The 12,790-nt window shown below is 52.5% G+C and overlaps 5 protein-coding genes across 5 annotated transcripts; 3 read left to right on the top strand and 2 right to left on the bottom strand.

The window, feature by feature from the left end:
• Positions 1-184: 184 nt before the first annotated feature.
• On the top strand, positions 185-1,960 carry C8Q69DRAFT_408794 (sugar transporter; the record flags this gene model as incomplete). Its single annotated transcript, XM_028628218.1, has 4 exons — positions 185-1,056; positions 1,121-1,478; positions 1,552-1,691; positions 1,753-1,960. 4 exons carry the CDS (start codon positions 185-187, stop codon positions 1,958-1,960), a joined length of 1,578 nt encoding a protein of 525 aa, XP_028481463.1.
• A 1,331-nt stretch (positions 1,961-3,291) lies between these two features.
• C8Q69DRAFT_481177 (ubiquinol cytochrome c reductase, subunit QCR2) lies at positions 3,292-5,335 on the bottom strand. The gene is made up of 4 exons (XM_028631580.1): positions 4,966-5,335; positions 4,704-4,878; positions 3,777-4,636; positions 3,292-3,716 (listed from the first exon to the last, which is right to left on the bottom strand). Exons 1-4 carry the CDS (start codon positions 5,221-5,223, stop codon positions 3,621-3,623), a joined length of 1,389 nt encoding a protein of 462 aa, XP_028481462.1. The 5' UTR covers positions 5,224-5,335; the 3' UTR covers positions 3,292-3,620.
• Positions 5,336-5,494: 159 nt separating this feature from the next.
• Positions 5,495-8,089, top strand: C8Q69DRAFT_481176 (DNA-directed RNA polymerase III subunit rpc3). Its single transcript, XM_028631579.1, has 4 exons — positions 5,495-5,659; positions 5,711-5,767; positions 5,869-6,756; positions 6,807-8,089. Exons 1-4 carry the CDS (start codon positions 5,651-5,653, stop codon positions 7,809-7,811), a joined length of 1,959 nt encoding a protein of 652 aa, XP_028481461.1. The 5' UTR covers positions 5,495-5,650; the 3' UTR covers positions 7,812-8,089.
• A 1-nt stretch (position 8,090) lies between these two features.
• Positions 8,091-9,636, bottom strand: C8Q69DRAFT_481171 (hypothetical protein). The gene is made up of 2 exons (XM_028631578.1): positions 8,954-9,636; positions 8,091-8,850 (listed from the first exon to the last, which is right to left on the bottom strand). Exons 1-2 carry the CDS (start codon positions 9,275-9,277, stop codon positions 8,377-8,379), a joined length of 798 nt encoding a protein of 265 aa, XP_028481460.1. The 5' UTR covers positions 9,278-9,636; the 3' UTR covers positions 8,091-8,376.
• Positions 9,637-9,665: 29 nt separating this feature from the next.
• C8Q69DRAFT_117417 (tubulin alpha-1 subunit) lies at positions 9,666-11,944 on the top strand. The gene is made up of 6 exons (XM_028625171.1): positions 9,666-10,164; positions 10,238-10,278; positions 10,371-10,397; positions 10,498-10,573; positions 10,648-11,602; positions 11,659-11,944. The coding sequence occupies exons 1-6, from the start codon at positions 10,140-10,142 to the stop codon at positions 11,882-11,884; spliced, it is 1,350 nt and encodes a 449-aa protein (XP_028481459.1). The 5' UTR covers positions 9,666-10,139; the 3' UTR covers positions 11,885-11,944.
• The last annotated feature ends 846 nt before the right edge of the window (positions 11,945-12,790 follow it).

Here is a 12,790-nt window from a genome sequence, read left to right as displayed (position 1 = left end):
GCAAGTTTGTACCATCCTAACGGTTGTCGAGTCGGTGCGTTGCCGCGAGTATAAAGATGACGGTTCACGCGCGCATGATGGGATGGCAGCAGCAGTCGCAGGAGGCTGGCAGTGGTGCTGTTATCCTGTCAATCAATTCAGGGCTAGGTGTGTGCTGTTTTTCTGTGTCGAAGTGTGCCCCATCATGAAGTTACCCACGTTCCCGAAGATCTATAACACCTACTTTGTCGCGATTATCGCGACGGTAGGTGGAATGCTCTTTGGATTCGATATCTCGTCCATGTCAGCAATTGTTGCTACGGATCAATACATTGATTTCTTCGACAATCCTCATGGCGTGCGCCAGGGAGCCATAGGTTCCGTGTTGGCAGCTGGTTCTGTCGTGGGATCTATCATTGCAGGCCCAATCTCCGACAAGCTTGGTCGTCGCGATTCTATCATGTTTGCTTGTCTGTGGTGGCTTGTGGGCACTGCCATCCAGGCAGGAGTCAACGGTTTCGGGATGCTGATGGCCGGTCGTCTCCTTAATGGTGTCTGCGTTGGAATCACTTCCTCTCAGGTGCCTGTGTATCTAGCAGAGATTGCCAAGAAGGAGAAGCGCGGCTCGATCATTGTCATCCAGCAGTTGGCCATCGAATGGGGTATCTTCATCATGTTCTTTGTTGGCTATGGATGTTCCTTCATCGCTGGCCCGGCATCATTCCGCACTGCATGGGCGTTGCAGCTCGTTCCCTGCGTTCTATTGATGATCGGCCTCCCTTTCCTGCCTCGATCGCCACGTTGGCTGGCGAAGGTAGACCGCACTGAGGAAGCTGTCACTACCTTGGCTCGAATCCAGGCTGGAGGCAACGTAAACGATCCGCTGGTCGTTGCAGAGTGGGAGGAAATCACCACTGTCTTGGCTGCAGAACGTACAGCGGCCCCCGGATGGCGCAAGTTCGTCCAGAATGGCATGTGGCGTCGAACCATCGCTGGCTTCACCGTTCAGGCGTGGCAGCAGTTGAGCGGTGCAAATATGATCACATACTACGTAATATATGTGTTTCAAATGGCGAGGTAAGTGCCTTTACTACTTACTCCCAAGCCCCGATATAAGTGATATCTAACTCTAAGAAAACAGTTTGAGCGGAAACGTCCTCCTGGTGTCGTCCGGAATTCAGTACGCTCTGTTCATCGTCTTCACATCCGTCATATTCTTCTACATCGACAAGACTAGCCGCCGTGGTCTTCTCATGTACGGCGCCCTGGGAATGGCCGCCTGCCACTTTGTCGTAGGCGGAGTGCTCTCATCAGGCGAATACGTCCCCAACGGCGTCGACGGAAATCTGAACGTCCTCATCAAAGTGATGGGAGGGAAGGCGCACACCGTCATTGCCTTTTCGTATCTCCTCATCATTGTCTATGCTCTGACTCTGGCTCCTGTCGCTTGGGTCTACGCCGCAGAGGTCTGGTCGCTAGAGACTCGCGCTACAGGAATGGTAATCATCTCCAGTCTATACTCTATATATCTATCCAACATGAGAACCTGCGCTAATACATCTTATTATATAGGGAATTTCCGCCGTCGGAAACTGGCTCTTCAACTTTGCTCTCGGTCTATTCGTACCCCCAGGCTTCGCCAACATCACATGGAAGCTCTTCATCGTCTTTGGCGTTCTCTGTGTTGGCGCCGCTATTCAAGTCTTCTTCACGTAAGTGTCTACCATCTTGCCACCGGCAAAACCATATCTAACACATCTGCTTTCTGTCAAGATACCCTGAAACATGCGGAAAGACTCTAGAAGAGATCGAAGAGATGTTCAGCAAAGGCGGTCCACGACCATGGCAGACCAAGCCTGGTGGCTCGAAACTGGACGCCCTCATCGAGGAAGCGAAAGAGAAGCACATCGAAATCAAAGATGTGAAAGGCGGAGCTATGCATCATGAGACTGTTCCTGTGGGATCGAAGGTTGATGTCTAGGTGGTTTTGATTCTATGAGATACATACTCCTTGCTTTTTACCATCACCAATGCACTTTCGATGATATTATGCATATATGGATAATCATGATGAATACGAATCGGATGACGAGATAATCAATTCTAGCTATACTTCTAGAGTACACATGTCGGATATCAAGTATTATACGTCATTCGTCTCATCACCAAAGTGAATCCCAATAACCACATCGAAAAATAGATGTACTGTACATTCCGCCTTTGCAAAAGCACAACTAGCTAGATACTTCCATAACTTCCCCTCATTGATCCCAACTCCATCCCCCCAGTAATAGATCTATACTGAAAGAAGAAGGTTTCCAAGTTCGGAATTTGCCGAGGTATGGACATCCAAGAACGTTATTGGTGGGAATATCGATGGATGATATCCCATGAATTGTTGATTTGGGGTTTAATCAAACAGAAGACGGCCAGGATTGGCCCATAGGACATAATGGTAATAGAAGTTGCGGATAAGTACAATAATGGCATTTTTTGGACGTATAAAACTTCAAGTGCGGATAAAAAAAGACATAGAGCAAGCACATGGAGGGAGAAAAAAAAGTAACCCAAAGAACCAACAACAGAGTTCATTCTAAGTGAGAAAGCTAATGCTTAAGAAAGAAGCATAACAGGGCCTCATATTATTTATTGAATATCAATCGCCCCTGACCGTTAGACAAACAACACCATGGCTGTTATGGACTTCCAAAAGCATTTACAAAGAGACGCTGGTACAAGTCGAAGAGCAAGAAGCCGATTCACATTGTTAGATCCATCCTCCGCAAAGCAAGTAAGTTCTTTTATATATGGCCATCGATTTGTTAGTCCATTTCTACTCACATTGAATATATTCTGAAAGAGTGAGTCGGGATTCGGTAGCTTGATACTTATGTTCTGCCCGGGGTTTGTCTTGAAGGGTAAATATCTCAGATACCCCTCGAATCTGTCGTTCGCCAACGTAATCGTACATGATGGGTTGTTGGTGTGCGTAATATTGATCTGCTCCTTAAATCCCGAAAACACTATCAGACCCAGGGGAGACCAAAAAGGAGAAATCTCCTTTTTGGCTGAGTTTGTCTAGCGAAATTAACCTTGGAATACAGACTGGATTTCTCAAGTTATCCTAGCTCTTCTATTCCTATAGCCCTTACCATACAATAACTACTATAGCTAGCTTATCTCACTTTAGTCTATAATGACTGATTGCTAATCTATTAGTTATCAATTACTTATTTACAAATTGTTTGCTAATTGCTCAGAGTGAAACTGGCTAGATAAGTTATTAGGAAGCTGACGATGGAAGTACAGATACATGGATATGGACTGCAGACAGGATACTACTACCTTTACTGAAGATGCAGGACTTTGCAGTGGGGATCAGACCATGGATACAAAGCTATTTACTTGAACTGCAACCTCATGCTGCATTGCTGTATGGTGACAATGTACAGGCTCGGACTAGAGCCAGCTGCTACAGACCAAAGTAAAAGGGTGATTGCATGTCTAATTTATTTCCTTACGGTTACAATTACAGTCACACACAAGCACAACCACATCGAACAAAGGAAATAACGAGTTGATCAGGATACATGACGGTGACGTGTGAAAGAGTCAGCAGTGGTGGCCTACTGCGTATATATCTAAACGGTCAGACCAAGGTCCTCGGCGTAGGGAATCTGGAAAAGGTCTCCGACGGCGGCGACGGAGGCATTGTTGGACAGGTATTCCTTGGCGAGCTGCGATCAGTTAGCATATTGATCAGAAATCAGAAACAATAAGAGAGTTGGAGCACGTACATCCTTAACCTGCTGCTCGGTGACCTTGTCAATGGCCTCGGCGACCTCTCCAAGCTGGTAGGCCTTGTTGCCGTGGATCAGACCAGATCCGGTGATCTCCAGACCGGTCTCGAGGTTCTGGCCAGCCTCGAACGCACGGAACTTGGCCAGAGCGGCGGCCTTCTTGATGTCCTCGCTGGCAACCTCGCCGGCGGCAACCTTTTTGATGGTGTCGACGACGTTCTTGCTGGCGGAAGCGACCTGGTCGGCCTTGCCGGTGACGGAGATGGTGAGGAGACCGGCGTCGGAGTAGGAGAAGTTCTTGGTCGAGACCTTGGCCTGAGAGAATCCGGCGGTGGCCTTGCCCAGCAGGGAGAAGCCAGGAGCCCACTTGATGGTAGACTCACCGCCCAGGAGGGCAGTCAGGACAGCAGCCTCAGCCTTGTAGCCGGCGGTGCCATAGGCGCTGGAGCCGGGGAAAGCAATGACGACGGCGTTGCCGTTCTTGCCGGGGACACGCTGCTCACCACCGAAGTACTTGGAGGGAGCGGTGCTACGGGGCTGGAACTGGTTGGAGGGGACGCTGGAAGGCAGCTGGCCGAAGAATTCGTTCACCCACTTGGACAGCTCGGTGGAGTTAGGGCCGCTGGCGACAACGGCGACGTTGGGCTTCGCGTAGGCGCCCTTGGCGAACTCAGCAACAGCCTCCGCGGTCAGGTACTGCTCGTAAGGCGCGGCGGTGGTGGGAGTGATGTTCTCACCGAGGCCACGGTGGAAAGCCAGGGCGTGGACGGTGTCGATGGCCAGAGCCTCGGGGTTCTCGAGAAGAGTCTTCTGCTTGTATTTGACGAGGTTGATGACAAGCTCGTTGAGCTCATAAGCTGCCAATCCGGTTAGAAACCTCCCTGGTCCCCCCAAACTATGTTCATGGACCCCAAGGCAACTTACTCGGGTACTTGGTCTGAGAAGCAACCTCAGCGAGGAGCTCTGCGAAGTAGGGAAGGTCGCCAGACAGGAACTTGGCCTTGAGGACGAGGTTCTCTCGCGAGTGAGAAGAGGAAACTTCACCACCCAGCAGCTCAGTCTCCCGAGTGATCCGCAACGCCGACCGCTTGAGCGTGGACTACCAATTGCATGTATGATCAGCCTGACAACATTCCTCAAGCATCCGGCACGGTTTGGCGGTTCAATGCCTGCGATTCTCACGCACCTTGAAGGCGAACTGTTCGAGAGCGGTCGAGAAGCCAGGGAACGGCTGGTAACGGGAACCAGCCTTAGCGACCAGCGCGAGAGTGGTCGTCGCACCGCCGACTTCACGGTTGGCCAGCTTCACACCGGCCGTCTCAGAGACATCGTACGAGAAGTTGGGGGTCGAGGGCGTAGCAAGGCCACGGCGGGTGTTGGCAGCACACTGCTTCCGGAGCGCACGCGGCGCATTTCGGCCGAGGGCAGACCGCGACAGCATCATCGCATGTGCCGAAGAACGAAGAGGAGAGAGGAATGGGGGAGACGACGGGGGTTGTTGTTGAGGGCAATTGGGACTACCCAGGAGAAGCGGAGGGAGGATGGAGGTTGTCGAGCACGTTTGAAAAGCTTCAAGATCCCGAGTCTCCCAGCAGCGCCCGATTACGCGCCCGCTGATTGGCTGCGGTGACGAGGGCGGGCGGAACCGGCAATTCGTCAGGTGACGTCAGGTGACCTTGTCACGTGCGCGGGCAGCAGCTGCGAAAGAAGAAAGTCAGAATATAATAATTTATTATGATGATAGAGACAATCAAGATCGTCTTCTTCTTCCTCCCCGGCGCTGCTCCTCGCACGATGCTCCTGCGCCGCCGCCGGTGACCCCTTGACCACCCTTCTGGAGGCGCTGGCATTTCTCTAGAGGTCCTGCCACCATGTCTCAAGTATGTCCTGCACCCCGCCGCATAGCTTTCTGCCGCTAATCGTTGCGACAGTATGCCACGGAGCTGTGTACGCTCCTGATCGAAGACAATTTCGGGGAGCTGTTTGCGGTATGTCTGTCCTGATGCTCAATGCCCTGGTCCCTGTTCAGGGTTTGCCCGAGAGGTATTATTATTTCTTCGCGGTGAATCATGTACTGACCTTCCTGCAGCGGATCTTCTCCACGCTGCGCCGTTACGATCGACTCCCACTCCCCCGTCTTCGATTCTACTCGGGTCTGTCAGACCGGCAGCTACGCTATGGCCTCTCTGCCATGATCCAGCATCACCTCGTCTTCCATTACACCTCCTATGATGACGGACTCACGTACTACGAGGCGAATATGCAGGCCGCATACTACCTGATCCGATCCGGCAAGATTCTCGAATTCATCGAAGACCGGCTGGGAAAATATGCGTCGAAAGTGATGTCTGCGATTCTTTTCCTGGGACACGCGCAGGTCGGTTACCTCGAGACTCTGCCGGAATTGCAGGGCGGCGACTCAGCGCAGCCGGAGACCAATGGCGTCAATGGGGAGCACGAGGGAGAGCCGTACGAGGATTTGGCCGTTGAGGATGGTGAAAATGGTGTACATGATGAAAACGGCCAAACAGAAAACCACACGAATGACGTCAATGGTGACCGCGCAGCGGAAGAGGGCGCTGGAAGACTTCATCCAACTCTCAAAGCACTTGCTGCCCACGGCTACATCATCCGTGTCCGCGAGGCTCAATTCCAGAGCCCCGCAGACAATCTGCTCTACGCAGAACGGGCAATGAAGGCCCGGTCAGACATCAAGATGCTGAAGGGAAAGAAACTCGAGGAGGCCGTCGCGGAGGGTGCTGTAGAGATGGTCAAGGAGCGCACAGACGGCGACCTCTCTCGTGGCTTGATGTTCAATGGAATTCCACGAGGTGCGAAGAGACGACATGCGAATGGAACGGTAGACGGCCCCAATAAGAAGCAGAAGGTGGACGATTCGGCTGGTTATGAGGATGATGACGAAGAGAATGACTGGTCCGACGACGAGGGGGGATTTGAGGATACCGCCCCGATGGAGGTGAATATTCTCCGGCTTGGCAATGGATCAACGGATGCTAACTGGTCTAGTCTGGCCTGATTGTTCGCGTGAACTACGAGAAGCTAGACGTTGCTTTCAGGAACCGTCGCCTGGTCGAACTATCTGAACAGGGGACATCAGCCGCAACCGCTCAGGTTTATGAGACTCTTCTCCGTCGCATCGAATACCAGACCCCTCGCTGCCGTGATGAGCCAGAAATCCCGTATGAGGGAGAGGAAGGAGAACAATACTCGGTGGCTATTCCGTTGCACGCATTAGTTCAGGAGATCGACCCGGACCTCGATCTCGCAAGCTCTATCGGGCCTGCGGACCCGTCACAGACTGCCAGCAGACGCGGTAAACGGCCTCTGGATGAGGAGGACGGTGGGAATGCTGCCGGTAATGAAGCTCCTGGCGGCCGTAGCCGCGCCTACGAGGTGGATCAGCACCTGGCACTTCTGGCTCAGCCACCGTATAACTTTTCTTCTCGACGCACAACGACAGGTATCATCACCTGGACGGTCGAATGGCGGCATCTGGCCCGCAAGCTCCGCCATCTCGAGTTGGAGCGTATGATCGAGGCTCGCTACGGCGATGTAGCGCTGCGTGTTGCCCGAGTACTCCATTCGAAGGGGAAGCTTGATGAGAAGCGCCTGCAGGAAATCAGTCTCTTGCCCCCAAAGGACCTCAGACAGGTTCTTGCCAGCATGCAAGCGGGCGGATTCGTGGATCTGCAGGAAGTTCCTCGGGACGCACAGCGTCAGCCGTCAAAGACGATCTACCTGTGGTTTTACGACCCCGATCGGGTGCGGCGCAACATTGTGCAGGACATCTACAAAGCGATGTCCCGCTGTCTGCAGCGGATCGCAGTCGAACGGGACCGGTTAAAGGAGTTTCTGGAGAAGTGCGAACGAAGCGATGTCAAGGGCAATGAAGAACGCTATTTGTCCGAGGCGGAGCTGCAGACGCTGCAGCAGTGGAGAGACAAGGAGGCTCTCCTGCTGGGTGAGGTTGCTCGACTGGATGACATGGTTGCGGTCCTGCGGGACTATTAGGAAGGGAGAGGTTGGGAAAAGGTGATCCGGTGTTATGGGAATGTTGAAAATACTTGTGCTAAAATAAAAAAGAAACTCGACAGTTATGTACTGTACGAGGTGTACTTGATTGCAGCAAAGGCATAGCCTCTGGCGTCAGGGATGGGAGGAATTAATTATAAAAGTTCTTGTATCAATCAACCATCTTGTGGTGGATAGGATTTATTTCCAGTGCCTGGCCACTTTGATCAATGTAGCTTATAATTGATTCAGTTGACTATGCCAAGTACTTACTCTGTCTTCTAAAAGTAACGGTGATCTCTATTATCCGATTAAAACCACAAATACTCTGACTCGTACAATATATAATACAAGACACACGACCAACCACGCGTGTATGCAGAAATCAGCACTACCTGACATCCTCCGTGATGGTAATGATACAATCCAACTTGGACATAATGACCCTGACCTTGATGGGAAACCAGGAAACAAGGAAGACATAATCTCACAGCCCAGACACCTGATCTTAAGAAGTAACGCAAAATAACAAATGAAATAAAATAAAATAAAACGAAAACAACAATCACCGCCTCTTCTTCCCCTCTTCTTCATTCTTCTCCGCCTCCCTCGCAATCCCCTGCACCAACCTAACCACGAACCCACCCACCACCCACGACACACCCGCGACAACAATCACCCACCCCGCCGTCGGGACCAACGATCTCGGAAACACATTTAGTAAATACGGATCGAGGATCAAATCGACCAGCACGGGCGGGGGGGAACGCATCAGGCCCTCATCGAGAGTGAAGTAATCGGCCGCAGCGTAGATGCGTAGAAAGAGAACGGATTCTTTGGGTGAGGCGGAGGAGGTGGATGGGGGCGCATGGGAGGGGTCGGAGAAAGAGACGAGAGTGTCGTCCTGCGAGGAGGGTTTGATAGCTTCGAGGGAAGAGAGACGAGAGGAGCTGAAGGCGGTGATGGAGGAGAGGAGAGTCGGGTCGTCTTCGAGGATGGATGAGAGGGTGTATGTTGTTAGGTGGAATGAGGTTGGTTGCTTAGGTTTCTTGTTAGCATTGATTTTCACATTTTGAATATTGTATGAAGAAAAGAAAATCAGAAGAAGAAGAGAGGAGAGGAAGGAAGAAAGAAATACATACCGTAGCCAACCAACAGACCCTGACCTCATACCTCTGACCGGGGTTGAGATCCTCGAGAAAGAACCACGACTCGGACCCCAACGGCGCCTCTTCCGTCGGGAACGACGCGTTCAGATACGTGCGCAGCACCGGTGCTTCAGGCGATAAGCGTTCCAGACCGAGATCATCGATGGCCGCTTGCTGAGAGGGGACCGGGAGTGGTTGGGGCGCGATGAAGATGGTCTTTTCGGTGTTGGCGTTGGTGGGGGAGATGAGAAGGGATAGAAGGCATAATAGGAGGGGGAGGGGGAGGAGGGAGCTGAGGAGGTGCATTGTGTTTTTCATCCGATTATTTTTCTGGGGTTGAGAAAGATGAAGATGATTGAATTAAGCGCGTCTAGAGGAAATTGACTAGGATGATTGATGATCTGCACTAGAGTAGGTTATCTGGATTCTGGAGTCTGGGGTGTTTCAGAAATGCGCATGGCGGCCATCATGGATGATCCTGACTACGGAGTACATACATACTGGACGAGTCGAGGATTTGGCCACTCTATCTGTCACGCGAAGATTCGGTATAACCATATGAAGGCACCAGGATAATTAATTGATCTCTGACGCAGAACCTGGATTGATTGAACTTGCCATTGGCCTGGTCCTTGGATTGCCAGCTCGCAACGAGTTTCCATCTCCTCGATTATGATGATCCAGTTAAGTTAACTAACTTAAATGCCGTCATGGACCCTGCTGACTGATACATCACATGACCACACCCCCCTACTCACCGCCGGCCGGGATCACGGGGGAGTCACGGGGCAAGGATTGACCAATGAAGACACGCGTGTCACGCGCCTTACCGGATCGGGCGAAGTAAACACGAACCAGCGCGGCGAAGGCAGCGAACTGGCTCAAATGACAGCGCAGGCGGTGGCTCCTGCGCTCTGCTGGCTCTTCCACAACAAAAACGAACCGCTTGGCTTCACTCGCAGAGCCTCTCGAGTCTCTCTGATCTTCCCATCTCTACATCCTCCCCGTTGTCCATCAATCACTTCTACCTTCCCCTCCAACGGTCTTCTCCTCCCGTTCTGCTGTGGATTAGCGGTTCTCCCTCCTCCCGCGTCCGTGGCCTTTTCCGTTCCATCACGTCCGCCATCCCACTCTGCCCCCTATCAATTGATCTCCGCATCGCGCAGGTCAACCCGACAAGATGAGAGAAGTTATCAGTTTGAACGGTGCGTTGGGCCTATCACCACTGCTTGCATGCTGCAAGAAGAACCCCTGCTGATATTCATTTGCTGTCTATAGTCGGTCAGGCTGGTTGCCAGATCGCCAACTCCTGCTGGGAGGTACGAGCACGATCACTTTTTCCCCCCTCCTCCTCCTATCTTTCAATCCCGGAAAAAGATATCCCGCGATTACTGACACGACTGCTCTCTAGCTCTACTGTCTCGAGCACGGTATTCAGGTATGCCATTCGATCCTGTCTGTGGCCGTCATGGTGACACCGCCATAGACGGACAGTCCCCTCCCCTCACCGGATGTTCGTGACTGACAAATACACATAGCCCGATGGATACCTGACGGAGGAGCGTAAAGCCGCCGATCCCGACCATGGATTCAGCACTTTCTTCTCCGAGACGGGTATGTGATGATGATATAGATCTAAATAATTGATGCTTGTCGCCCACCTTCTAACGCCATCTTCACTCCGCCAGGCCAGGGCAAATACGTCCCCCGTACCATCTACGCTGACCTCGAGCCCAATGTCGTCGACGAGGTCCGCACCGGTCCCTACCGCTCCCTCTTCCACCCCGAGTTGATGGTCACCGGTAAGGAGGATGCCTCTAACAACTACGCCCGTGGTCACTACACCGTCGGCAAGGAGATGATCGACCAGGTCCTCGACAAGGTCCGCCGCGTGGCCGACAACTGCGCTGGTCTGCAGGGTTTCCTCGTCTTCCACTCTTTCGGTGGTGGTACTGGTTCCGGTTTCGGTGCTCTCCTGATGGAGCGCCTCTCCGTTGACTACGGCAAGAAGTCCAAGCTCGAGTTCTGTGTCTACCCGGCTCCCCAGAACGCTACCTCGGTGGTCGAGCCCTACAACTCCATCCTCACCACCCACACCACTCTCGAGCACTCCGACTGCAGCTTCATGGTCGACAACGAGGCCATCTACGACATCTGCCGCCGCAACCTCGGAATTGAGCGCCCCGGCTACGACAACCTCAACCGTCTGATCGCCCAGGTTGTCTCCTCCATCACCGCTTCTCTGCGCTTCGATGGATCCCTCAACGTCGACCTGAACGAGTTCCAGACCAACCTGGTCCCCTACCCCCGTATCCACTTCCCTCTGGTCGCCTACGCCCCCGTCGTGTCTGCTGCCAAGGCTTCCCACGAGTCCAACTCGGTCAACGAGATCACCATGTCTTGCTTCGAGCCCAACAACCAGATGGTCAAGTGCGACCCCCGCAATGGCAAGTACATGGCCACCTGTCTGCTGTACCGTGGCGACGTCGTCCCCAAGGAGACCCACGCCGCCGTCGCGACCCTCAAGACCAAGCGCACCATCCAGTTCGTCGACTGGTGTCCTACCGGTTTCAAGATCGGTATCTGCTACGAGCCCCCACAGATGGTTCCCAACGGCGATCTGGCCAAGGTCAACCGTGCTGTGTAAGTATTACCTTGCCTAAAACGAAATGGGGTCAGATTGCTAATGACGAAAACAGCTGCATGCTGTCCAACACCACCGCCATCTCCGAGGCCTGGTCCGCTCTCGACCACAAGTTCGACCTCATGTACTCCAAGCGTGCGTTCGTCCACTGGTATGTTGGTGAAGGTATGGAGGAAGGTGAGTTCTCCGAGGCCCGTGAGGACCTGGCTGCCCTGGAGCGTGACTACGAGGAGGTGGCCAGCGACTCGCTGGAAGAGGAGGAGGTCGAGGCCGAGTACTAGACGGAAGAAGGCCCTCTGCAGGCGTCGAAGAGGAAGCTGGGAGCTAGGTGGTGAAGAGCAACGGCGTGACGACCCTGCACCAAGCTACCACGCGCCGAGTCTCGTAATATACCCATGCCATTAGCCATCTAGCCATGTTTCCTTATCTTTTTCTTTTTGCGCGCACTGGAGAGGCAAAAAGAAGGGTCTTTTTTTCCTGAGACTCGGGGTAACTGTTCGGTCGCGATGGGAGAAAGAAAATTTGTTTAGCTCCGGCCGTCCAGGACAGACTCTCATTTCTTGTGTTTCTTTGGAGGGCTATACCAATTTTAATATCCCTAAGAAAGTAATGAATTTTCCACTCGTTCCGTTGGTTGCAGTAATAGTAGTATACTACTTATTCTACTTACTACTGTAGTAGGAGTAGTCGTGCCGTCATAGTATGCCATAGTATGCCATAGCTACCCCCGGACCACGCAGATGCTGACAAGACCAGACCTGACGAGATATCTTCACTCTCATCAAGACAAATAAAGAAAAACAGTCTGTGTCTTTATTTTTTTTTATTCACCTGGATTTATCCATCCATTTATCCCTTTTGTTCGGCGTGGAGTTGGAGGGGCCAGGAGGGAGTGACGGGGTCACGTAAGCAGCTCTCCCCGGAAGCATTAACTCACTAGTTAGTTAGTTAGCATTAATTGACCTCCCAACTCCATCCAGCTATGATCTTACCCCGTTCGATGCAAGCACCTTGTCTTGTCCCCGTCGATATTCTCTCCTCCCAGTCTACGGGCTGTCCCCGTTCTCTCCCTCTGCTGACGGTCCGGGCCTGTTCTCAATTGTTTCCAGCATTATCTATCCTTTCTGCCTGCTTCGCTGCCCCCCTCTCAGCTGGCGGTTGGGCCGTCTATGCCGCTGGCCTCCCTT

The sequence above is a fragment of the Paecilomyces variotii genome (assembly GCF_004022145.1).
Source record: "Paecilomyces variotii strain CBS 101075 chromosome Unknown C8Q69scaffold_16, whole genome shotgun sequence".
NCBI lineage: Eukaryota > Fungi > Ascomycota > Eurotiomycetes > Eurotiales > Thermoascaceae > Paecilomyces > Paecilomyces variotii.
The sequence above is the reverse complement of the archived record's forward strand: the minus strand, read 5'-3'. Positions and strand labels throughout refer to the sequence as shown.